The sequence below is a fragment of the Tachyglossus aculeatus genome, chromosome 4 (assembly GCF_015852505.1).
Source record: "Tachyglossus aculeatus isolate mTacAcu1 chromosome 4, mTacAcu1.pri, whole genome shotgun sequence".
NCBI classification, from domain to species: domain Eukaryota; kingdom Metazoa; phylum Chordata; class Mammalia; order Monotremata; family Tachyglossidae; genus Tachyglossus; species Tachyglossus aculeatus.
In genome coordinates, this window is record NC_052069.1 from 135,022,439 (window position 1) to 135,046,342 (window position 23,904).

General features: G+C 50.1%; 1 protein-coding gene across 2 annotated transcripts in view; it reads left to right on the forward strand.

Annotated features, from left to right (window-relative positions):
* Nucleotides 1–23,904, forward strand: part of ATRN (attractin) — a 207,032-nt gene that overhangs the window by 156,645 nt on the left and 26,483 nt on the right. For both annotated transcript variants that reach the window (XM_038744636.1, XM_038744637.1), the window contains exons 19-24: nucleotides 328–465; nucleotides 1,828–1,921; nucleotides 6,273–6,325; nucleotides 10,786–10,880; nucleotides 17,915–17,993; nucleotides 21,672–21,829. In XM_038744636.1, the coding sequence (XP_038600564.1) occupies nucleotides 328–465; nucleotides 1,828–1,921; nucleotides 6,273–6,325; nucleotides 10,786–10,880; nucleotides 17,915–17,993; nucleotides 21,672–21,829 (617 nt within the window). The remainder of the gene's footprint in view (nucleotides 1–327; nucleotides 466–1,827; nucleotides 1,922–6,272; nucleotides 6,326–10,785; nucleotides 10,881–17,914; nucleotides 17,994–21,671; nucleotides 21,830–23,904) is intronic.

Sequence of the window (23,904 nt, forward strand, 5' to 3'; positions counted from 1 at the left end):
CGGAGGGACGACTTGAGGGGTGGGTGGGCGAGTTTTAGTCACCGACCGGGCCTTTGAATGCCCCTCGGCGACTGGGCCGCGGGACCCTCCCGGAGCCGCCACTTTGTGGGTCGCTTCACTTCTCTGGGCCTCAGTTCCCTCGTCTGGAAAATGGGAATTAAGAGCGTGAGCCCCGCGTGGGGCAGGGACCGTGTCAGACCCGCTTGTCTCGTTTCTGCCCGAGCAGTGCCTGGCACACAGTAAGCACTTCCCCCAATAACCCAGTTGTTATTATTAGTGATAATAATAATGCGGGTATTAAGCGAACGTGCCCTTCCTCCCCCCCAGCCTGCCAGTGCAACGGGCACAGCAAGTGCGTCAACGAGAGCGTGTGCGAGCGGTGTGAAAACCTGACGACGGGCAAGCACTGCGAGATGTGCGTGTCGGGCTTCCACGGCGATCCCACCAACGGGGGCTCCTGTCAGCGTAAGCCGGACCCTTATCCCGCTCCGGGCGGGGAGAGGAGGAGGAGGAGGGAGAAGGAGGAACGGGAAGAGGATGGGGAGGAGGGAGAACGAGGAACGGGAAGAGGATGGGGAGGAGGGAGAACGAGGAACGGGAAGAGGATGAGGAGGAGGGAGAACGAGGAACGGGAAGAGGATGAGGAGGAGGGAGAACGAGGAACGGGAAGAGGATGATGATGGGGAGGGGTGGGAGGAGGAGGAAGAGGAGGAGTAGAGAGAGGAGGGAGGAGGAGGAGCATTTATTGAGCACCCATTTGGTCCACTGCCCTGAACTAGGCACCTGGGCAATACAGAATACCAAAGTGACACCTTCCCCTGTGACAAGGATCAGCGCGGCCCAGAAAAGCAGGGCGGCCCGCTGGAAAGAGCCCGGGCCTGGGCTGGGAGTCGGGGAACCCGGGTTCTCATCCCGGCTCGGCCCCTTGGCTGCCGGGAGACCCTGAGCCGGTCATTTCCCTCCCCCGGGCCTCAGTCACCTCGTCTGGGATTACGGCTGGGAGGGCCACGGGCTGCGTCCAGTCCAGCGCTCAGGGCGGCGCCCGGCGCGCAGTCAGCGCTCAGCGGATACCGTTTAAAAAAGGTTGGGGGGAGAGTCTATCCGGAGAGTCTGTCCAAGCGCTTAGTCCAGTGCTCTGCACATAGTAAGCGCTCAATAAGTACGATTGATGCTGATGATTGATACGGCCACAGTTCTGGTCTGAGGATGGGGAAGAGGGAGTACGTTCCTTCTGAAGCTTGCCGCCCTTCCTGCCCATTTGCAGACCTCTCACAAAACCGCGGCCTTCCTAATAATCGCGGACTCTGTTAAGGGGCTTAGCGTGTGCCAAGCACTGTGCTAAGCGCCGGGGTGGATACAGACAGATCGTTTTTTTTTTTAATAGCCTTTATTCAGCGCTTACTATGTGCAAAGCACTGTTCCGAGCGCTGGGGAGGTTACAAGGCGATCGGGGGGCTCACGGCCTCAATCCCCATTTTCCAGACGAGGGCACTGAGGCCCGGAGAAGTGAAGTCACACAGCCGACGAGGAATCCCGTGACTTCCGACTCCAAAGCCCGGGCTCTTTCCACTGAGGGGCGGGATTAGAACCCGTGACCTCCCGACTCCCGGGCCCGGGCTCTACCCGCTCCGCTGCTTCCTTCCGAAGCGGCGCTTAGTCCAGTGCCCTGCACGCAGGAAGCGCTCAGTAGATGAGTGAATGAAGTTGTGCGCCGGGGCTGCAGTCACCACCAAGAAGGACGGGGTTTATTAAGTGCTCACTACGCGCCTGGCGCTGTACTAAACGCCAGGCCGCCCCTAACCGGGTTTCGTGTCTCCTGTGTCCCAGCCTGCAAGTGTAACGGCCACGCGTCCATCTGCAACACCAACACGGGCAAGTGTTTCTGCACCACCAAGGGCATCAAAGGGGACGAGTGCCAGCTGTGAGTGTCACCGGTGCCCGCGGGGACCGCGGGCAGTCTCCCCAGGGGCGTCGGGGGCGACTCCTACAGCGGCCGGAGCCCGGCCTGGGCGACGGAAGGTCTGCCGCTCGGCTGCTGGGTGACCTGGAGCCAGTCGCTTCACGTCTCTGGGCCTCAGCGACCCCATTTGTCAGTCTCCGTGGGACGGAGACTGTGCCCAACTCGGTGGTCCTTCTAGACCGTCTCTGTCCGTTGCCAACTTGGACTTCCCAAGCGCTTAGTACAGTGCTCTGCACACAGGAAGCGCTCAATAAATGCGATTGAATGATCCTGTATTTCATTTTCATTTCATTCAATCGTAGTGAGCGCTTACTGAGTGCAGAGCACTGTACTGAGCGCCTGGGAAGTCCAGGTCGGCGGCATAGAGAGGTGGTCACGCATTCATTCATTCAGTCATATTTATTGAGCGCTTTCTGTGTGCAGAGCACTGTACTGAGCGCCTGGGAAGTCCAAGTCGGCAGCAGATAGAGGCGGTCATGCATTCATTCATTGTCGTATTTATTGAGCGCTTACTGTGTGCAGAGCACTGTACTGAGCGCTTGGGAAGTGCAAGTCGGCAGCATATAGAGGCGGTCATGCATTCATTCATTGTTGTATTTATTGAGCGCTTTCTGTGTGCAGAGCACTGTACTAAGCGCCTGGGAAGTCCAAGTCGGCAGCATAGAGAGGCGGTCATGCATTCATTCATTCAGTCGTATTTATTGAGCGCTTTCTGTGTGCAGAGCACTGTACTAAGCGCCTGGGAAGTCCAAGTCGGCAGCATAGAGAGGCGGTCATGCATTCATTCATTCAGTCGTATTTATTGAGCGCTTTCTGTGTGCAGAGCACTGTACTAAGCGCTTGGGAAGTCCAGTTCGGCAGCATAGAGAGGCGGTCACGCATTCATTCATTCAGTCGTATTTATTGAGCGCTTACTGTGTGCAGAGCACTGTACTAAGCGCTGGGAAGTCCAAGTTGGCAACATAGAGAGGCGGTCATGCATTCATTCATTCAGTCGTATTTATTGAGCGCTTACTGTGTGCAGAGCACTGTACTGAGCGCCAGGGAAGTCCAAGTCGGCAGCAGATAGAGGCGGTCATGCATTCATTCATTGTCGTATTTATTGAGCGCTTACTGTGTGCAGAGCACTGCACTAAGCGCTTGGGAAGTGCAAGTCGGCAGCATATAGAGGCGGTCATGCATTCATTCATTGTTGTATTTATTGAGCGCTTTCTGTGTGCAGAGCACTGTACTAAGCGCCTGGGAAGTCCAAGTCGGCAGCATAGAGAGGCAGTCATGCATTCATGCATTCAGTCGTATTTATTGAGCGCTTACTGTGTGCAGAGCACTGTACTAAGCACCTGGGAAGTCCAAGTCGGCAACATAGAGAGGCGGTCACGCATTCATTCATTCAGTCGTATTTATTGAGCGCTTACTGTGTGCAGAGCACTGTACTAAGCGCCTGGGAAGTCCAAGTCGGCAGCATAGAGAGGCGGTCATGCATTCATTCATTCAGTCGTATTTATTGAGCGCTTTCTGTGTGCAGAGCACTGTACTAAGCGCTTGGGAAGTCCAGTTCGGCAGCATAGAGAGGCGGTCACGCATTCATTCATTCAGTCGTATTTATTGAGCGCTTACTGTGTGCAGAGCACTGTACTAAGCGCCTGGGAAGTCCAGGTCGGCAACATAGAGAGGCGGTCACGCATTCATTCATTCAGTCGTATTTATTGAGCGCTTACTGTGTGCAGAGCACTGTACTAAGCGCCTGGGAAGTCCAAGTCGGCAACATAGAGAGGCGGTCACGCATTCATTCATTCAGTCGTATTTATTGAGCGCTTACTGTGTGCAGAGCACTGTACTGAGCGCCAGGGAAGTACAAGTCGGTCTACCCCAGTGCTTAATATAGTGCCCGGCACATAGCACTTAGCAAATATCACAATTATTATCATTTCTTGAGCACTTACTGTGTGCAAAGCACTGTACTAAGTGCTTGGGAGAGGATAATACAACAATAAACAGACACGTTCCCTATATGGCTTAGAGACTACTCTGTGCCTCAGTTCCCTCATCTGTAAAATGGGGATGAAGACCGTGAGCCCCTCGTGGGACGGGCACCGCATCCAACCAGATTATTTTATAATAACGATTATGGTGTGACCTTGGGCAAGCCGCTTAGCTTCTGTGTGCCTCAGTTCCCTCATCTGGAAAATGGGGATGACGACCGTGAGCCCCTCGTGGGACGGGCACCGCGTCCAACCAGATTATTTTATAATAACGATTATGGTGTGACCTTGGGCAAGCCGCTTAGCTTCTCTGTGCCTCAGTTGCCTCATCTGGAAAATGGGGATGAAGGCTGTGAGCCCCTCGTGGGACGGGCACCGCGTCCAACCAGATTATTTTATAATAACGATTATGGTGTGACCTTGGGCAAGCCGCTTAGCTTCTCTGTGCCTCAGTTCCCTCATCTGGAAAATGGGGATGAAGGCCGTGAGCCCCTCGTGGAACGGGCACCGCGTCCAACCAGATTATCTTATAATAACGATAATGGTGTGACCTCGGGCAAGCCGCTTAGCTTCTCTGTGCCTCAGTTCCCTCATCTGGAAAATGGGGATGACGACCGTGAGCCCCTCGTGGGACGGGCACCGCGTCCAACCAGATTATCTTATAATAACGATTATGGTGTGACCTTGGGCAAGCCGTTTAGCTTCTCTGTGCCTCAGTTCCCTCATCTGGAAAATGGGGATGACGACCGTGAGCCCCTCGTGGGACGGGCACCGCGTCCAACCAGATTATCTTATAATAACGATTATGGTGTGACCTTGGGCAAGCTGCTTAGCTTCTCCGTGCCTCAGTTGCCTCCTCTGGAAAATGGGGATGACGACCGTGAGCCCCTCGTGGGACGGGCACCGCGTCCAACCAGATTATTTTATAATAACGATTATGGTGTGACCGTGGGCAAGCCGCTTAGCTTCTCTGTGCCTCAGTTCCCTCATCTGGAAAATGGGGATGACGACCGTGAGCCCCTCGTGGGACGGGCACCGCGTCCAACCAGATTATTTTATAATAACGATTATGGTGTGACCTTGGGCAAGCCGCTTAGCTTCTCTGTGCCTCAGTTGCCTCATCTGGAAAATGGGGATGACGACCGTGAGCCCCTCGTGGGACGGGCACCGCGTCCAACCAGATTATTTTATAATAACGATTATGGTGTGACCTTGGGCAAGCCGCTTAGCTTCTCTGTGCCTCAGTTGCCTCATCTGGAAAATGGGGATGACGACTGTGAGCCCCTCGTGGGACGGGCACCGCATCCAACCAGATTATTTTATAATAACGATTATGGAGTGACCTTGGGCAAGCCGCTTAGCTTCTCTGTGCCTCAGTTCCCTCATCTGGAAAATGGGGATGACGACCGTGAGCCCCTCGTGGGACGGGCACCGCGTCCAACCAGATTATCTTATAATAACGATTATGGTGTGACCTTGGGCAAGCTGCTTAGCTTCTCCGTGCCTCAGTTGCCTCCTCTGGAAAATGGGGATGAAGACTGTGAGCCCCTCGTGGGACGGGCACCGCGTCCAACCATATTATTTTATAATAACGATTATGGTGTGATCTTGGGCAAGCCGCTTAGCTTCTGTGTGCCTCAGTTCCCTCATCTGGAAAATGGGGATTAAGTCTGCAAGCCCCACGCAGGACAACCTGATTACCGCTCGGCACATAGTGAGCGCTTAACAAATACCAGAATTGTTACGTATTTATTTATTATGGTGCTCGTTAAGCCTTCCTATTACTACGATGTGTCAAGCGCCGTTTTGAGCAGTGGGGTTGATACAAGATAATGAGGCTGGACACGGTCTCTGTCCCCTGTGGGGCTCACAGTCTTCATCCCCATTTTACAGATCACCATCAATCGTATTTATTGAGCGCTTACTGTGTGCAGAGCACTGGACTGAGCGCCGAGGCCCGGTGAAGCGACTTGCCCAAGGTCACCCAAGCAGCGGACACGTGGTGGAGCTGCCAGCTTGGACTTCCCAAGCGCTTAGCCCAGTGCTGTGCGCACAGTAAGCGCTCCATAAATACGACTGATGATGATGATGATGGAGTCGGGATTAGAACCCGGGTCCTCCGGGCACCCCGGCCTGCGGTCCACCCGCTGAGCCGCGCGGCTTCTGACGTTGCCTGCGGCTACCGCACCGCTCAGTATAGTGCCCTAAGCGCTCAACAGATAGCTTTAAAAGAAAGAAACAAAGCGTAGGGGGGATCGAGGGAGTCTTTCGGGATTGAAGCAGGGAGGGCTGCTGGGCAAGGGCGGACCCTCCCTTATTTGTTGTTCCAGGTGCGAGGTGGAAAATCGCTACCAGGGAAACCCACTCAAAGGGACGTGCTACTGTGAGTATTTCTGCTCTCTCTTTCTCTCTCCCTTAGGGTCGGGGCAGCGGGTGGGCGAGCAGGGCACCCTAAATCCCCCCCTTTTAGACTGTGAGCCCACTGTTGGGTAGGGACCGTCTCTCTGTGTTGCCAACTTGGACTTCCCGAGCGCTTAGTACAGTGCTCTGCGCCCAGGAAGCGCTCAATAAATACGATTGATTGATTGATTGATGTCTGCCCTAGAGGGAGAATGGGGTTCTGGGCATCACCATCTCAGTCTGTTAGTCATTTATTGAGCACTTACTGTGTGCAGAGCACTGTACTAAGTACTTGGGAGCGTGCAATGAGAAGCCGCGTGGCGTCGCGGATGAAGCCCGGGCCTGGGAATCAGAAGGACCTGGATTCTAATCCTGACCCTGCCACCTTCCTGCTGGGTGACCTTGGGCATCTCTGGGCCTCCATCCCCTCATCGTCTCTAGACCGTGAGCCCGCTGTTGGGTAGGGACCGTCTCTATATGTTGCCAACTTGGACTTCCCAAGCGCTTAGTACAGTGCTCTGCACACAGGAAGCGCTCAATAAACACGATTGATTGATTGATTGATCTCTAAAACGGGGATGAAGGCTGTGAGCCCCACGTGGGACAGGGACTGTGTCCAACCTGATTAGCGCGTATCTGCTTAAAACCGTGCGTGGCACATAGTAAGCACTTAACCAGTACCATAGTTATTACAGTTATTATATAGTTATATGCAGTTATATACAGTTATACAGTTATATATATATATGTATAGATATATAGATATATACAGTATATACAGTTATGTACAGTTATTACAGTAGAACATATTTCTTTCTTCTTTAAGTGATGTTTAAGTGTTTAACTGCGAGAAGCAGCGTGGCTCAATGGAAAAGAGCCCGGGCTTTGGAGTCGGAGGTCAGGGGTTCAAATCCTGGCTCCTCCAGTCGTCAGGTGTGTGACTTCGGGCAAGTCACTTCCCTTCTCTGTGCCTCAGTTCCCTCCGCTGTAAAATGGGGATTAAGACTTTGAGCCCCCCGTGGGACAACCTCATCACCTTGTAACCTCCCCGGCGCTTGGAACAGTGCTTTGCACATAGTGAGGGCTTAATAAATGCCATTATTATTATTATTATTATTATTATTATCATTATTACTAATATTGTTATTATTATTATTATTATTATTTTTATTATGTGCCAGGTACTGTACTCAGCACTAGGTAGATACAAGCTGATCTGGTCATATACGATCCCTGGAGAAAAGATGAGGGAACTGAGGCCCAGAGAAGTGAAGCGACTAGCGCTTAGTACAGTGCCTGACACATCGGAAGTGCTTAGCCAACGCATTTAAAAAACCCAAACAAATCCCAATTTCCCAAGAGACTTGAGGATGGTTCCTTCTGAGAGGGGATTAGTGGGGCTCCACTCTCCAAGTTTGTAAGTTTCATTCTCAGCCTGACCCCAAACGTAGGACTCGTATTTTGGGGTGCACACGCGATCGAACCCCTGGGGGAACGTGGCCTCGTGGAAATTGCTCCGGCCTGGGGGTCCTTCGGACCCTGGGGGTCCCAATCCTGGATCCGCCACTTGTCCGCCATAGTCATTCATTCATTCAGTCGTATTTATTGAGCGCTTACTGTGTGCAGAGCACTGCACTAAGCGCTTGGGAAGCGCGAGTTGGCAACAGATAGAGACGGCCCCTACCCAAAAACGGGCTCACAGTCTAGAGGGGGGAGACGGACAACAAAACGAAAACACGGGGACAGGTGTCGAGCCAGCAGAATAAATAGAAGTAAAGCTAGGTGCACATCGTTAACAAAATAAATAGAATAGTAAAGTAAAATAAAGAGAGTAATAAATCTGTACAAACACATAAGCAGGTGCTGTGGGGAGGGGAAGGAAATGGGGAGAGGGAAAGAGGGGCCTCAGTAGGATCCTGGGCAAGACACTTGGCTTCTCTGTGCTTCAGTGACCTCATCTGTCGTGGGGGGATTCATTCATTCGCTCATTCATTCAGTCGTACTTATTGAGCGCTTTATGCGTGCGGAGCACTGTACTAAGCGCTTGGGAAGTACAAGTTGGCAACATATCATCATCAATCGTATTTATTGAGCGCTTACTGTGTGCGGAGCACTGTACTAAGCGCTTGGGAAGTACAAGTTGGCAACGTATCGTCATCATCAATCATTTATTGAGCGCTTACTGCGTGCGGAGCACTGTACTAAGCGCTTGGGAAGGACAAGTTGGCAACATATAGAGACGGTCCCTACCCCGAGCCCCATGTGGGACGGTGACCGCGTCCAACCTGATTTGCTTGGATCCCTCCCCGTGCCTGGCACGTAGTACGCGCTTAACCAATACCGCAGTGGTTATAATCATCACTAGATTTAATGCCAGACGCGACCGTTTCTTGGCTGTGGCCTCATCGGGTCCCCTCTTCCCGTTAAATAATAACGATATCGATTAAGCGCCTAATAGGTGTCGAGCCCAGTTCCAAGCACTGGAGTAGATCAAAGCTGGCACGTAGTACGCGCTTAACCAATACCACAGTGGTTATAATCATCACTAGATTTAATGCCAAACACGACCGTTTCTTGGCTGTGGCCTCATCGGGTCCCCTCTTCCCGTTAAATAATAACGATATCGATTAAGCGCCTAATAGTGTCGAGCACAGTTCCAACCACTGGAGTAGATCAAAGCTGGCACGTAGTACGCGCTTAACCAATACCACAGTGGTTATAATCGTCACTAGATTTAATGCCAAACGCGACCGTTTCTTGGCTGTGGCCTCATCGGGTCCCCTCTTCCCGTTAAATAATAACGATATCGATTAGTCTGTATATGTTGCCAATTTGTACTTCCCAAGCGCTTAGTACAGTGCTCTGCACATAGTAAGTGCTCAATAAATACGATTGATGATGATGATAGTAGGTGTTGAGCCCAGTTCCAAGCACTGGAGTAGATCAAAGCCGGCACGTAGTACGCGCTTAACCAATACCACGGTGGTTATAATCATCACTAGATTTAATGCCAGACACGAGCGTTTCTTGGCTGTGGCCTCATCGGGTCCCCTCTTCCCGTTAAATAATAACGATATCGATTAAGCACCTAATAGGTGTCGAGCCCAGTTCCAAGCACTGGAGTAGATCGAAGCTGGCACGTAGTAAGCGCTTAACCAATACCACAGTGGTTATAATCATCACTAGATTTAATGCCAGACACGAGCGTTTCTTGGCTGTGGCCTCATCTGGTCCCCTCTTCCCGTTAAATAATAACGATATCGATTAAGCGCCTAATAGGCGCCGAGCACAGCTCCAAGCACTGGAGTAGATCAAAGCTGGCACGTAGTACGCGCTTAACCAATACCGCAGTGATTATAATCATCACTAGATTTAATGCGAAATGCGACCGTTTCTTGGCTGTGGCCTCATCGGGTCCCCTCTTCCCGTTAAATAATAACGATATCGATTAAGCGCCTAATAGGTGTCGAGCCCAGTTCCAAGCACTGTAGTAGATCAAAGCTGGCACGTAGTACGCGCTTAACCAATACCACGGTGGTTATAATCATCGCTAGATTTAATGCCAGACACGACCGATTCTTGGCTGTGGCCTCATCTGGTCCCCTCTTCCCGTTAAATAATAACGATATCGATTAAGCGCCTAATAGGTGTCGAGCCCAGTTCCAAGCACTGGAGTAGATCAAAGCTGGCACGTAGTACGCGCTTAACCAATACCACAGTGGTTATAATCATCACTAGATTTAATGCCAAACGCGACCGATTCTTGGCTGTGGCCTCATCTGGTCCCCTCTTCCCATTAAATGATAATAATAATAATAATAATAATAATGGCATTTATTAAGCGCTTACTATGTGCAAAGCACTGTTCTAAGCGCTGGGAAGGTTGCAAGGTGATCAGGTTGTCCCACTTGGGGCTCGCAGTCTTAATCCTCATTTTACCGATGAGGTCACCGAGGCTCAGGGAAGCGAAGTGACTTGCCCGGAGTCACCCAGCCGACAATTGGTGGAGCCGGGATTTGAACCCATGACCTCCAACTCCAAAGCCCGGCCTCTTTCCACCGAGCCACGCTGCTTCTCTATTATCGTTAAATAATAACGCTATCGATTAAGCACCTAATAGGCGCCGAGCCCAGCTCCAAGCACTGGAGTAGATCGAAGCTGGCGACGGTCTCTGTCCCAGGTGGGGCTCCAAGTCTCACTCCCCGTTTTCCAGATGAGGTCACCGAGGCCCAGAGAAGGCAAGTGACTTGCCCCGGGTCACTCAGCAGACAGGTGCAGAGCCAGGATGAGAACCCGGGTCCTTCTGACTCCCAAGCCCGGGATCCAGCCGCCAGGAAATTCCTTTTCAAACCGTCCGGCCTCGGATCCGAGACGCCGTCTCCCGTCGAGCCCTCGCTTCCCGTTCTTTTCCTTCCGTTCCAACCCCTGGCTTTCCTTCCGCAGACACCCTGCTCATCGACTATCAGTTCACCTTCAGCCTCTCCCAGGAGGACGACCGCTATTTCACAGCCATCAACTTCGTCGCCACCCCGGAAGAGGTAAGATCCTCGGAGCGTCTTGATCCTTAATCGGGGCCGCCGCGAAATGCCATCCGGGTAGAGTGGGTCCCGCGGGGGGGGGAATTTCCACTCCCTGCCCGTTCCTGCTGATTTGTACTTCCCAAGTGCTTAGTGCAGTGCTCTGCACATAGTAAGCGCTCAATAAATACGATTGATGATGATGATGATGCTCCTTGGGGTGGCCTGGGAATGGGAAAAATTAGGTTCCAGTGACCCGGTCTCTCCTGGCTCTTCTTCCCTGTTGGGTGAGCTCCGTCAAGCTCCGTGCCACAGTTTCCCCATCTGTACCTTTTTCCCTTGACTGGGTGCCCCACGTGAGGCAGGGGCTGTGTCCCACCTGATTATCTTAATCATCATCAATCGTATTTATTGAGCGCCTACTATGTGCAGAGCACTGGACTAAGCGCTTGGGAAGTAGAAATTGGCAACATCTAGAGACAGTCCCTCCCCAACGGTGGGCTCGCAGTCTAAAAGGGGGAGACAGAGAACAAAACCAAGCATACTAACAAAATAAAATAAATAGGATAGATAGGTACAAGTAAAATAAATAAATAAATAGAGTAATAAATATGTACAAACGTATATACATATATACAGGTGCTGTGGGGAAGGGAAGGAGGTAAGAAGGGGGGGATGGAGAGGGGGAGAGGAAGGAAGGAGAGGAATAATAATAATAATAATAATAAAGATGGCATTTGTTAAGCGCTTACTATGTGCAAAGCACTGTTCTAAGCCCTGGGGAGGATACAGGGTGATCAGGTTGTCCCTCGCGGGGCTCCCAGTCTTCATCCCCATTTTACAGGTGAGGGAACTGAGGTCCAGAGAAGTGAAGTGACTTGCCGAAAGTCACACAGCTGAGAAGCGGCAGGGCTGGGATTTGAACCCATGGCCTCAGACTCCCAAGCCCGGGCTCCTTCCGCTGAGCCATGCTGCTTTTCCATAATAATAACACTGGCATTTGTTAAGCGCTTACCATGTGCGAAGCACTGTTCTAAGCGCTGGGGAGGATACAAGGTGATCAGGTTGTCCCACGGGGGGCTCACAGTCTTAATCCCCGTTTTACAGAGGAGGGAACAGAGAAGCGAAGCGACTGGCCCAGGGTCACACAGCTGAGAAGCGGCAGGGGTGGGATTTGAACCCATGACCTCTGACTCCGAAGCCCGGGCTTTTTCCACTGAGCTATTGAGCACTTACTATGCACAGAGCACTGCACGAAGCGCTGGGGAGAATCCAGTAGAACGGAAGCAGCGGACATGTTCGCTGCCCAAAACGAATTCTGTCCTCCTGCTTAGTATGGCTTTTGGTATCTAATCAGCGCTTATCAAGTACCGCAGATCCCACTTAGTAGAGGGAATAAGTAGGGAAGCAGTGTGGCTTAGTAGACAGAGCCTGGGCCTCGGAGTCAGAGGGTCATGGGTTCTAATCCTGGGCCGCTGTGTGACCTTGGACAAGTCACTTCACTTCCCTGGGCCTTAGTACAGTGCTCCGCACACAGTAAGCGCTCAATAAATACGACTGATGATGATGATGGGCCTCAACTGCCTCATCTGTAAAGTGGAGATTGAGACTGTGCCCAACCCGATTTGCTTGTATCCACCCCAGACCTTAATACAGTGCCTGGCTTATAGTAAGTGCTTAACAAATATAGTTATTATTGTTATTATTGTTACTATTTATTGGGCCCTCATCTTCCCTGCTGGGTGAGCTCAGGCTCATAGTAAGCGCTTAACAAATATAGTGATTATTATTATTATTGTTGTTGTTACTATTTATTGGGCCCTCATCTTCCTTGCTGGGTGAGCTCAGGCTCATAGTAAGCGCTTAACAAATATAGTGATTATTATTATTATTGTTATTATTTATTGGGCCCTCATCTTCCCTGCTGGGTGAGCTCAGGCTCATAGTAAGCGCTTAACAAATATAGTGATTATTATTATTATTATTGTTACTATTTATTGGGCCCTCATCTTCCCTGCTGGGTGAGCTCAGGCTCATAGTAAGCGCTTAACAAATATAGTGATTATTATTATTACTATTATTGTTGTTACTATTTATTGGGCCCTCATCTTCCCTGCTGGGTGAGCTCAGGCTCATAGTAAGCACTTAACAAATATAGTGATTATTATGATTATTATTGTTACTATTTATTGGGCCCTCATCTTCCCTGCTGGGTGAGCTCAGGCTCATAGTAAGCACTTAACAAATATAGTGATTATTATGATTATTATTGTTACTATTTATTGGGCCCTCATCTTCCCTGCTGGGTGAGCTCAGGCTCATAGTAAGCGCTTAACAAATATAGTGATTATTATTATTATTATTATTGTTGTTACTACTTATTGGGCCCTTATCTTCCCTGCTGGGTGAGCTCAGGCTCATAGTAAGCGCTTATCAAATATAGTGATTATTATTATTATTATTGTTACTATTTATTGGGCCCTCATCTTCCCTGCTGGGTGAGCTCAGACTCATAGTAAACGCTTAACAAATATAGTGATTATTATTTTTATTGTTGTTGTTACTATTTATTGGGCCCTCATCTTCCCTGCTGGGTGAGCTCAGGCTCATAGTAAGGGCTTAACAAATATAGTGATTATTATTATTATTGTTGTTGTTACTATTTATTGGGCCCTCATCTTCCCTGCTGGGTGAGCTCAGGCTCATAGTAAGCGCTTAACAAATATAGTGATTATTATTATTTTTATTGTTGTTACTATTTATTGGGCCCTCATCTTCCCTGCTGGGTGAGTTCAGGCTCATAGTAAGCGCTTAACAAATATAGTGATTATTATTATTATTGTTGTTGGTACTATTTGTTGGGCCCTCATCTTCCCTGCTGGGTGAGCTCAGGCTCATAGTAAGCGCTTAACAAATATAGTGATTATTATTATTATTATTATTGTTACTATTTATTGGGCCCTCATCTTCCCTGCTGGGTGAGCTCAGGCTCATAGTAAGCGCTTAAATATAGTGATTATTATTATTATTGTTGTTGTTGTTACTATTTATTGGGCCCTCATCTTCCCTGCTGGGTGAGCTCAGGCTCATAGTAAGCGCTTAACAAATATAGTGATTATTATTATTGTAGTTGTTGTTACTATTTAATGGGCCCTCATCTTCCCTGCTGGGTGAGCTCAGGCTCATAGTAAGCGCTTAACAAATATAATTATTATTATTATTATTATTATTGTTGTTATTATTTATTGGGCCCTCATCTTCCCTGCTGGGTGAGCTCAGGCTCATAGTAAGCGCTTAACAAATATAGTGATTATTATTATTATTATTGTTGTTACTATTTACTGGGCCCTCATCTTCCCTGCTGGGTGAGCTCAGGCTCATAGTAAGCGCTTAACAAATATAGTGATTATTATTATTATTATTGTTACTATTTATTGGGCCCTCATCTTCCCTGCTGGGTGAGCTCAGGCTCATAGTAAGCGCTTAACAAATATAGTGATTATTATTATTATTGTTGTTACTATTTATTGGGCCCTCATCTTCCCTGCTGGGTGAGCTCAGGCTCATAGTAAGCGCTTAACAAATGTAGTGATTATTATGATTATTATTGTTACTATTTATTGGGCCCTCATCTTCCCTGCTGGGTGAGCTGAGGCTCATAGTAAGCGCTTAACAAATATAGTGATGATGATGATGATGATTATTATTATTATTGTTGTTGTTGTTACTATTTATTGGGCCCTCATCTTCCCTGCTGGGTGAGAATTCCAGGGGAAGAATTCTCCTCTAGACTGTAAGCCCCTTGTGAGCAGGGAATGTGTCTCTTCAGAGTTATATGGTACCCTCCCAAGCACTTATTACAGTGCTCTGCGCACAGTCAGCGCTCAATAAATACGAATGACGGACAATTCCTGACCCTATAGGGGAGGATACGGAGCCCGGGCTTCGACTCGATGGGCCAAACTTCAGGAAAACTGGGATGGAAATTCCAGTCCCCTAGGAAACGGTGGGTTGTCGTCGCTGCCGCTGTTTTTTTTTTTTATGTATAAAGTTTCGAGTTCAGTCGACCATATTCATTCTGGGGAGCGCACTGTACTATCATCATCATCATCAATCGTATTTATTGAGCGCTTCCTGTGTGCAGAGCACTGTACTAAGCGCTTGGGAAGCACAAGCGTGGCTCAGCGGAAAGAGCCCGGGCTCTGGAGTCAGCGGTCGTGGGTTCAAATCCCGGCCCTGCCGTCTGTCAGCTGTGTGACCTCGGGCAAGTCGCTTAACTTCTCTGGGCCTCGGTTCCCTCATCTGTAAAATGGGGATTAAGACAGTGAGCCCCCCCGTGGGACAACCTGATCACCTTGTAACCCCCCCAGCGCTTAGAACAGTGCTTTGCGCATGGTAAGCGCTTAATAAATCCCGTCATTATTATTATTATACAATTTGGCAACATATAGAGACAGTCCCTACCCAACAGTGGGCTCACAGTCTACGTGCTGAGCGCCCTACGAAGCGTTCGGGAGAGTACGGTCCAACAGAGTTAATAATAATAAAAATAATGGTGTTTGTTAAGCGCCAATTTGTACTTCCCAAGCGCTTAGTACAGTGCTCTGCACATAGTAAGTGCTCAATAAATACGATTGATGGTGATGATGATGATGCTTACTATGTGCAAAGCACTGTTCTGAGCGCTGGGTAGGCACGTTCCTTGCCCACAGTGAGATTATAGTCAATCAGTTGTCTTTACGACTTGTACTTCCCAAGCGCTTAGTACAGTGCTCTGCACATAGTAAGCGCTCAATAAATATGATTGATTGATTACCGAGCGCTCACTGTGGGCTCAGCGCTTGGGAGAGTCCGACAGACAACAGAGGTGGCCCACTGGGACCCCACTGTCTAGGTATACGTTGCCAACTTGGACTTCCCAAGTGCTTAGTACAGTGCTCTGCACATAGTAAGCGCTCAATAAATATGATTGATTGATTGATTGATTGATTACCGAGCGCTCACCGTGGGCTCAGCACTTGGGAGAGTCCGATAGACAACAGAGGTGGCCCACTGGGACCCCACTGTCTATGTATACGTTGCCAACTTGGACTTCCCAAGCGCTTAGCACAGTGCTCTGCACATAGTAAGCGCTCAATAAATATGATTGATTGATTGATCGATTACCGAGCGCTCACCGTGGGCTCAGCGCTTGGGAGAGTCCGACAGACAACAGAGGTGGCCCACTGGGACCCCACTGTCTATGTATACGTTGCCAACTTGGACTTCCCAAGCGCTTAGCACAGTGCTCTGCACATAGTAAGCGCTCAATAAATATGATTGATTGATTGATTGATTGATTACCGAGCGCTCACCGTGGGCTCAGTGCTTGGGAGAGTCCGAGAGACAACAGAGGCGGCCCACTGGGACCCCACTGTCTATGTATACGTTGCCAACTTGGACTTCCCAAGCGCTTAGCACAGTGCTCTGCACATAGTAAGCGCTCAATAAATACGATTGATTGATTGATCGATTACCGAGCGCTCACCGTGGGCTCAGCGCTTGGGAGAGTCCGAGAGACAACAGAGGCGGCCCACTGTGACCCCACTGTCTATGTATACGTTGCCAACTTGGACTTCCCAAGCGCTTAGCACAGTGCTCTGCACATAGTAAGCGCTCAATAAATACGATTGATTGATTGATCGATTACCGAGTGCTCACCGTGGGCTCAGCACTTGGGAGAGTCCGATAGACAACAGAGGTGGCCCACTGGGACCCCACTGTCTAGGTATACGTTGCCAACTTGGACTTCCCAAGCGCTTAGCACAGTGCTCTGCACATAGTAAGCGCTCAATAAATACGATTGATTGATTGATCGATTACCGAGCGCTCACCGTGGGCTCAGCGCTTGGGAGAGTCCGACAGACAACAGAGGCGGCCCACTGGGACCCCACTGTCTAGGTATACGTTGCCAACTTGGACTTCCCAAGCGCTTAGTACAGTGCTCTGCACATAGTAAGCGCTCAATAAATATGATTGATTGATTGATTGATTGATTACTGAGCGCTCACTGTGGGCTCAGCGCTTGGGAGAGTCCGACAGACAACAGAGGTGGCCCACTGTGACCCCACTGTCTATGTATACGTTGCCAACTTGGACTTCCCAAGCGCTTAGCACAGTGCTCTGCACATAATAAGCGCTCAATAAATATGATTGATTGATTGATTGATTGATTACCGAGCGCTCACCGTGGGCCCAGCGCCTGGGAGAGTCCGACAGACAACAGAGGTGGCCCACTGGGACCCCACTGTCTATGTATACGTTGCCAACTTGCGCTTAGTACAGTGCCCTGCGCACAGTAAGCGCTCAATAAATATGATTGATTGATTGATTACCGAGCGCTCACCGTGGGCCCAGCGCTTGGGAGAGTCCGACAGACAACAGAGGTGGCCCACTGGGACCCCACTGTCTAGGTATACGTTGCCAACTTGGACTTCCCAAGCGCTTAGTACAGTGCTCTGCACATAGTAAGCGCTCAATAAATATGATTGATTGATTGATTGATTGATTACCGAGCGCTCACTGTGGGCTCAGCGCTTGGGAGAGTCCGACAGACAACAGAGGTGGCCCACTGGGACCCCACTGTCTATGTATACGTTGCCAACTTGGACTTCCCAAGCGCTTAGCACAGTGCTCTGCACATAGTAAGCGCTCAATAAATATGATTGATTGATTGATTGATTGATTACCGAGCGCTCACTGTGGGCTCAGTGCTTGGGAGAGTCCGACAGACAACAGAGGTGGCCCACTGGGACCCCACTGTCTATGTATACGTTGCCAACTTGCGCTTAGTACAGTGCCCTGCGCACAGTAAGCGCTCAATAAATACGATTGATGATGGTGACGACGACGCGTTCTGCGCCTACAACGAGCTCACGGTCTGGGGGGCGGTGATCGTTACGGGGCCCGGCGTCCAAAGCGGCCCGCCTCGCGGTGAAGCCGGGAGCTTATTGGATGCCCCCGGAGCGGAGCAACACGCGGCCCCCCCTTTCTCTCTTTCTCTCGTTCGAAATCAGCAAAACCGCGACCTGGACATGTTCATCAACGCCTCCAAAAACTTCAACCTGAACATCACCTGGTCGACAAGCTTCGCAGGTGAAAAAAAGCGGCGTCCGCCGGAGAAGAGCGGAGCGGGGAGAGGCGTTACAGCAGTAGCCGGAGAGCAGGCGACCGTTGGGGCCGAGGGGGAGGATCGGGTCACCATCATCATCGATCGTATTTATTGAGCGCTTACTGTGTGCAGAGCGCTGGACCGAGCGCTTGGGAAGTCCGAATTGGCAGCATCGAGAGACGGTCCCTACCCAACGATCGATCAGTCAATCAAATCGTATTTATTGAGCGCTTACTGTGCGCAGAGCGCTGTACTGAGCGCTTGGGAAGTCCAAGTTGGCAACGTAGAGAGACGGCGGGCTCCCGGTCTAAAAGGAGGAGACAGAGAGCCAAACCAAACGTACTAATTAAATAAATAGATATATACAAGTAAAATAAATAGAGGAATAAATACGTACAGACGTATATACAGGTGCCGCGGGGAAGGGAAGGAGGTCTCTTTGAGGAGCCGTTTCAAGTCATCGGGAGGGGTGGGCCGGGTTCGAAACCAGCTCGCTGCCACTCTCGGGTTTTCTGTCTCTCGCCCCGGCTGTCCGACTTCCCCAACTTGGCAGCGTGGCCCGGTGGCGAGAGCCCGGGCTTTGGAGGCGGAGGTCGCGGGTTCAAATCCCGGCTCCGCCGCGCGTCAGCCGTGCGACGTTGGGCAGGTCACTTCACGTCTCTGGGCCTCAGTTCCCTCATCTGGAAAATGGGGATCAAGATTGTGAGCCCCTCGTGGGACAGCCTGATTACCTCGTATCTCCCCCAGCGCTTAGAACAGGGCTTTGCACGTAGTAAGCGCTTAACAAATACCAACTTTATCTCGTTATATATATTATTATTATTATCTCATTATATATATTATATATATATAATATAATATTATATATATATATTATATAATATAATATTATTATATTAGCCCGGGCTCTTCCCAGGTGAGAGAACTGAGGCACCGAGAAGTTACGTGACTTACCCGGAGTCACACAGCGGACAAGTGGCGGAGACGTGATTAGAGAAGCAGCGTGGCTCAGTGGAAAGAGCCCGGGCTTCGGGGTCAGAGGTCAGGGGTTCGAATCCCGGCCCCGCCACGTGTCTGCCGCATGACCTTGGGCAAGGCACTTCACCTCTCGGAGCCTCAGTTCCCTCATCTGTGAAATGGGGGTTAAGACTGCGAGCCCCACGCGGGGCAACTTAAACACCTTGTGTCCTCCCCAGCGCTTAGAACAGTGCTTTGCACATAGTAAGCGCTTGACAAATGCCATCGTCATCATCAGTAGGACCCGTGACCTCTGACTCCCAAGCCTGGGCTCTTGCCACGGTGAGCCACGCTGCTTCCCAAGATAAGATATAATAATAATAATAATAATGGCATTTATTAATGCCATTTATAATGCCACAGTCTTTCAGACTGTGAGCCCACTGTTGGGTAGGGACTGTCTCTATATGTTGCCAACTTGGACTTCCCAAGCGCTTAGTACAGTGCTCTGCACACAGTAAGCGCTCAATAAATACGATTGATTGATTGATTGATTAAGCGCTGTTAGAGGTCATGGGTTCAAATCCCGGCTCTGCCAACTGTCAGCTGTGTGACTTTGGGCAAGTCACTTCACTTCTCTGGGCCTCAGTTCCCTCATCTCTAAAATGGGGGTGAAGACTGTGAGCCTCCCGTGGGACAACCCGATCACCTTGTAACCTCCCCCGCGCTTAGAACAGCGCTTGGCACATAGTAAGCGCTTAACAAAATACCATCATTACATGAGAAGCAGCGTGGCTCAGTGGAAAGAGCCCGGGCTTTGGAGTCAGAGATCATGGGTTCAAATCCCGGCTCCGCCAATTGTCAGCTGTGTGACTTTGGGCAAGTCACTTCACTTCTCTGGGCCTCAGTTACCTCATCTGTAAAATGGGGATTAAGACTGGGAGCCCCCCGTGGGACAACCTGATCACCTTGTAAGCTCCCCGGCGCTTAGAACAGTGCTCTGCACTTAGTAAGCGCTTAATAAATGCCATTATTATATCTTGGGAAGCAGCGTGGCTCAGTGGCAAGAGCCCGGGCTTGGGAGTCAGAGGTCATGGGTTCTAATCCCGGCTCCGCCACTTGTCTGCCGTGTGACTTTGAGCAAGTCATTTGACTTCTCTGGGCCTCAGTTACCTCATCTGTAAAATGGAGATGAAGACTTTGAGCCCAACGTGGGACAGCCTGATTACCTTGTATCTACCGTAGCGCTTAGAACAGTGCTTGGCACATAGGAAGCGCTTAACAAATACCAACATCATCATCATTATTATTATTATCTCACTTATGCTCATTTTCGAGAGAAGCAGCGTGGTCTAGTAGAGAGGGCCTGGGTGTCACGGGACCTGAGTTCTAATCCCAACTCTGCCGCTTACCTGCCGGGTGACCTTGAGCAAGTCATTGTACTTCCCTGTGTCTCTTGCCTCCTCTGTGAGATGGGGATTCAATACCCACCCTCCCTAGACCATGAGAGCCATGTGAGACAGGGACCGTGTCCAATCCAATTACCTTGCATAAAAATAATAATAGTAATGATTCATTCATTCATTCAGTCGTATTTATTGAGCGCTTACTGTGTGCAGAGCCCTGTACTAAGTGCTTGGGAAGTCCAAGTTGGCAACATATAGAGACGGTCCCTACCCAGCAGCGGGCTCACAGTCTAGAAGGGGGAGGCAGAGAACAGAACAAAACATATTAACAGAATAAATAGAATAAATATGTACAAGTAAAATAAATAAATAAATAGAGTAATAAATATGTACAAGCATATGTGCATATATGCAGGTGATAGTAATGATGGTAATCTATATATAAATATCTATCTATAATCCATATATAAATATCTATATATATAATATCCATCTAAAATATATATGCATACATATATATATACATATATATGTATATATGTGTGTGTATATATCTATCTATCTATCTATATATCTATATATATATATAGATATATAGATAGATATATATAGATATATATATATACTTTCCTCCACAGAAGAATTGCGGTACAGATTGAACTCTGAATTCAAATTATGGCTTAATAACAATAACAATTATATATATATAGATAGATAGATAGATATCTGAGAATCGGCATGGTGTCGTGGATAGAACACAGGGGTGGGAATCAGAAGATCGTGGGTTGTAATCCCAGCCCTGCCACTTCTCTGCTGTGTGACCTTGGGCAAGTCGCTTGACTTTTCTGTGCCTCACTTACCTCACCTGTAAAGTGGGGATTGAGACCGGGAGCCCCACATGGGACAGGGGCTGCGTCCACCCCGATTCGCCTGTGTCCACCCCAGCGCTTAGTACAGCGCCTGCCTGACCTATAGTAAGGGCTTAACGAATATCCTATTATGGATAAAAATTTCCAGGGCCATCCTGGGTGAGGAATCAGAGCGTAAGCTTCTGTTTCTGGCTGGCATTTCAGGCTGGCGAGGCCGAGGTTTTGCGGGCCTCCTTTCAATAATAATAATAATTATGGCATTTGTTAAGCGCTTTCTATGTGCCAAGCACTGTTCTAAGCGCTGGGGGGGATGCAAGGGGATCAGGTTGTCCCGCGTGGGGCTCCCAGTCTTCATCCCCAATGCCACCGAGATGAGACACCGTACTAATAAAGCCTCTCGCCCCGCTTCCTTCCCCCGCCCCGGGTACAGCGGGGACCCAGGCCGGGGAGGAGATGCCCGTCGTGGCCAAGGGCAACATCAAGGAGTACAAAGACAGTTTCTCCAATGAGAAGTTTGACTTCCGCAGCCACCCGAACATCACGTTCTTCGTGTACGTCAGCAACTTCACCTGGCCCATCAAAATCCAGGTAAGCGCTCCACGTCGGGCCCCTCGGAGCCGGGGATGGGGAAGAGCCGGAGTCTCACTCCGCTCCGTCGGGACGTCCAGCTCTTCCTATCCCCCCGTTGCGTTTGATAATCAGGTGGCGTCCCCCGAACCCCAATACGGAGACACAGTTGATCCCCCGATCTAAGTAACTTCTCTGGTAGTTATAGCAGCAATTGAAGTATTTTTTAAGTGCTTACTATGTGCCAGACGCTGTCCTAAGCACCAGGGTGGATACAGGCAAATCAGTCCCCGTCCCACGTGGCCTTCACAGTCTCAATCCTCATTGTACGGACGAGGAAACTGAGGCCCAGAGAGGTGAAGTGACTTGCCCACAGTCACACTAGTCAAGTGGTGGAACCGGGATTAGAAACCATGACCTTTTGAGCCCCAGGGCCGTGCTCTATCCACCACGCCGTGCTGCTTCCTCGTAGGCCGCGGGTTTGCTGCCGGTTCTCGCTCACTCCTCTCCTCCACCCCCGTTACGTCCCAACAGAGTGTGCTCTGCACACAGTAAGCGCTCAATAAATACGATGGATGGTAATTAGGGACGGGGGCGGGGTCCGTGACTCAGCTGTACAGACGGAACAAACCACGACATTCAGCGTCGCGGTGAGCCAACATTTATTACCTCACATAAAAAACATTAATAGTAAAGAATCCTTGCTTCTGTCAATCCCGCAACCCAGGGGAAATAAGATCTCCGACGCTATTTAAGCCCTCAACCCAGAGGCGTGGAGACTCTCCTCCCGCGGGATGATGGTTCCCGTTGGGAACGGTTGGACCGGCACGGGTGTCCCCCAGCCAAGAGGAGAGCAGCGGCGACAGGCATTTCCCCTCAGCCTTTATCCTACGTTTGGTGACCCATTACACTGAATTTCTTCGGCCCGTAACGGCCCTAATTTTGCCAGGCACAGCTCCACTGTCTTGTGCTCTTAGAAGGCATCGCGCCCTGACCCCTTCGGATGTGTCAAACTGTTGGTCTTCGCTTGGAGCTTCGTTGTGGTTCACCCGCGATCACGGGAAGCAACGTGCCCCGGGGCATTAAGGTTGCCATGGTGTTTTTCTGGCTTCCCCCAGCACTGAGTCTGGGGAAGGAGAAGATTTGGGGCGGAAAGCAGCTGGGCTTGACAGATAGAGCATGGTCCTGGGAGCCAGAAGGACCTGGGTCCTAATGCCGGCCCTGTCGCTTGTCTGCTAGATGACCTTAGTCAAGTCACTTCACTTCTTTGGGCTTCAGTTGCTTCATCCGTTCAGTGGGAATTCAGAGGGTTAGCTCCATGTGGGACAGGGACTGCATCCACCCCAATTACCTTGTATCTACCCTAGGGCTTCGAACTGTGCTTGGCACATAGTAAGCACTTAACAAGGACAATAATAATAGTAATAGAGGCTGTCCCGCGGTTACATCATCTGTAAAATGGGGATTGAGAGTGTTAGCCCCACGTGGGACAGGGACTGTGTCCAACCTGAATAACTTGTATCTATCCCAGTGTTTAGAACAGCGCTCGGCAGAGAGTAAGCACTTAACAAGGACGATAGTGATAATGGTAAGAGGATGTCACACGCGGCCTGGGTGAGGACTTTTCAGAGCCGGGAGGCAGGAGTGAGGCCTGCCTTGGCGAGAGAGTCGCTGGTGAAGTTTGGGATCTTAAAGCTGCAAGGGAGCCCGATAGGTAGGCTAGTCCGGCGCCTGCCCTGATGCCCACCCTGACGGCTGGAGTCGTTTTCCACCCCTCCGGTACCACGCTCGGCTGCCTCTTTCCAGGCTGGTCCTAAGAGAAACCGTGGAGATGGGTAGACCGCGGCACACTGTCGGTGTTGAGTCGGTTATAGAAAACAGCGCTTCTGCGGCCTTTATAATTTATGGTATTTGTCAAGCCCTACTGCATGCCAGGCACGTACTAAGCGCTGGGATAGATACAAGCAAATTGTCACCGTCGTCACCCCCGCTTGACCGATGAGGTCCCTGAGGCCCAGAGAAGCCTAGCGACTTGTCCAGAGTCATAAAGCTGGGATTAGAAACCGGGTCTTTCTGATTCCCAGGCCTGGGCTCTG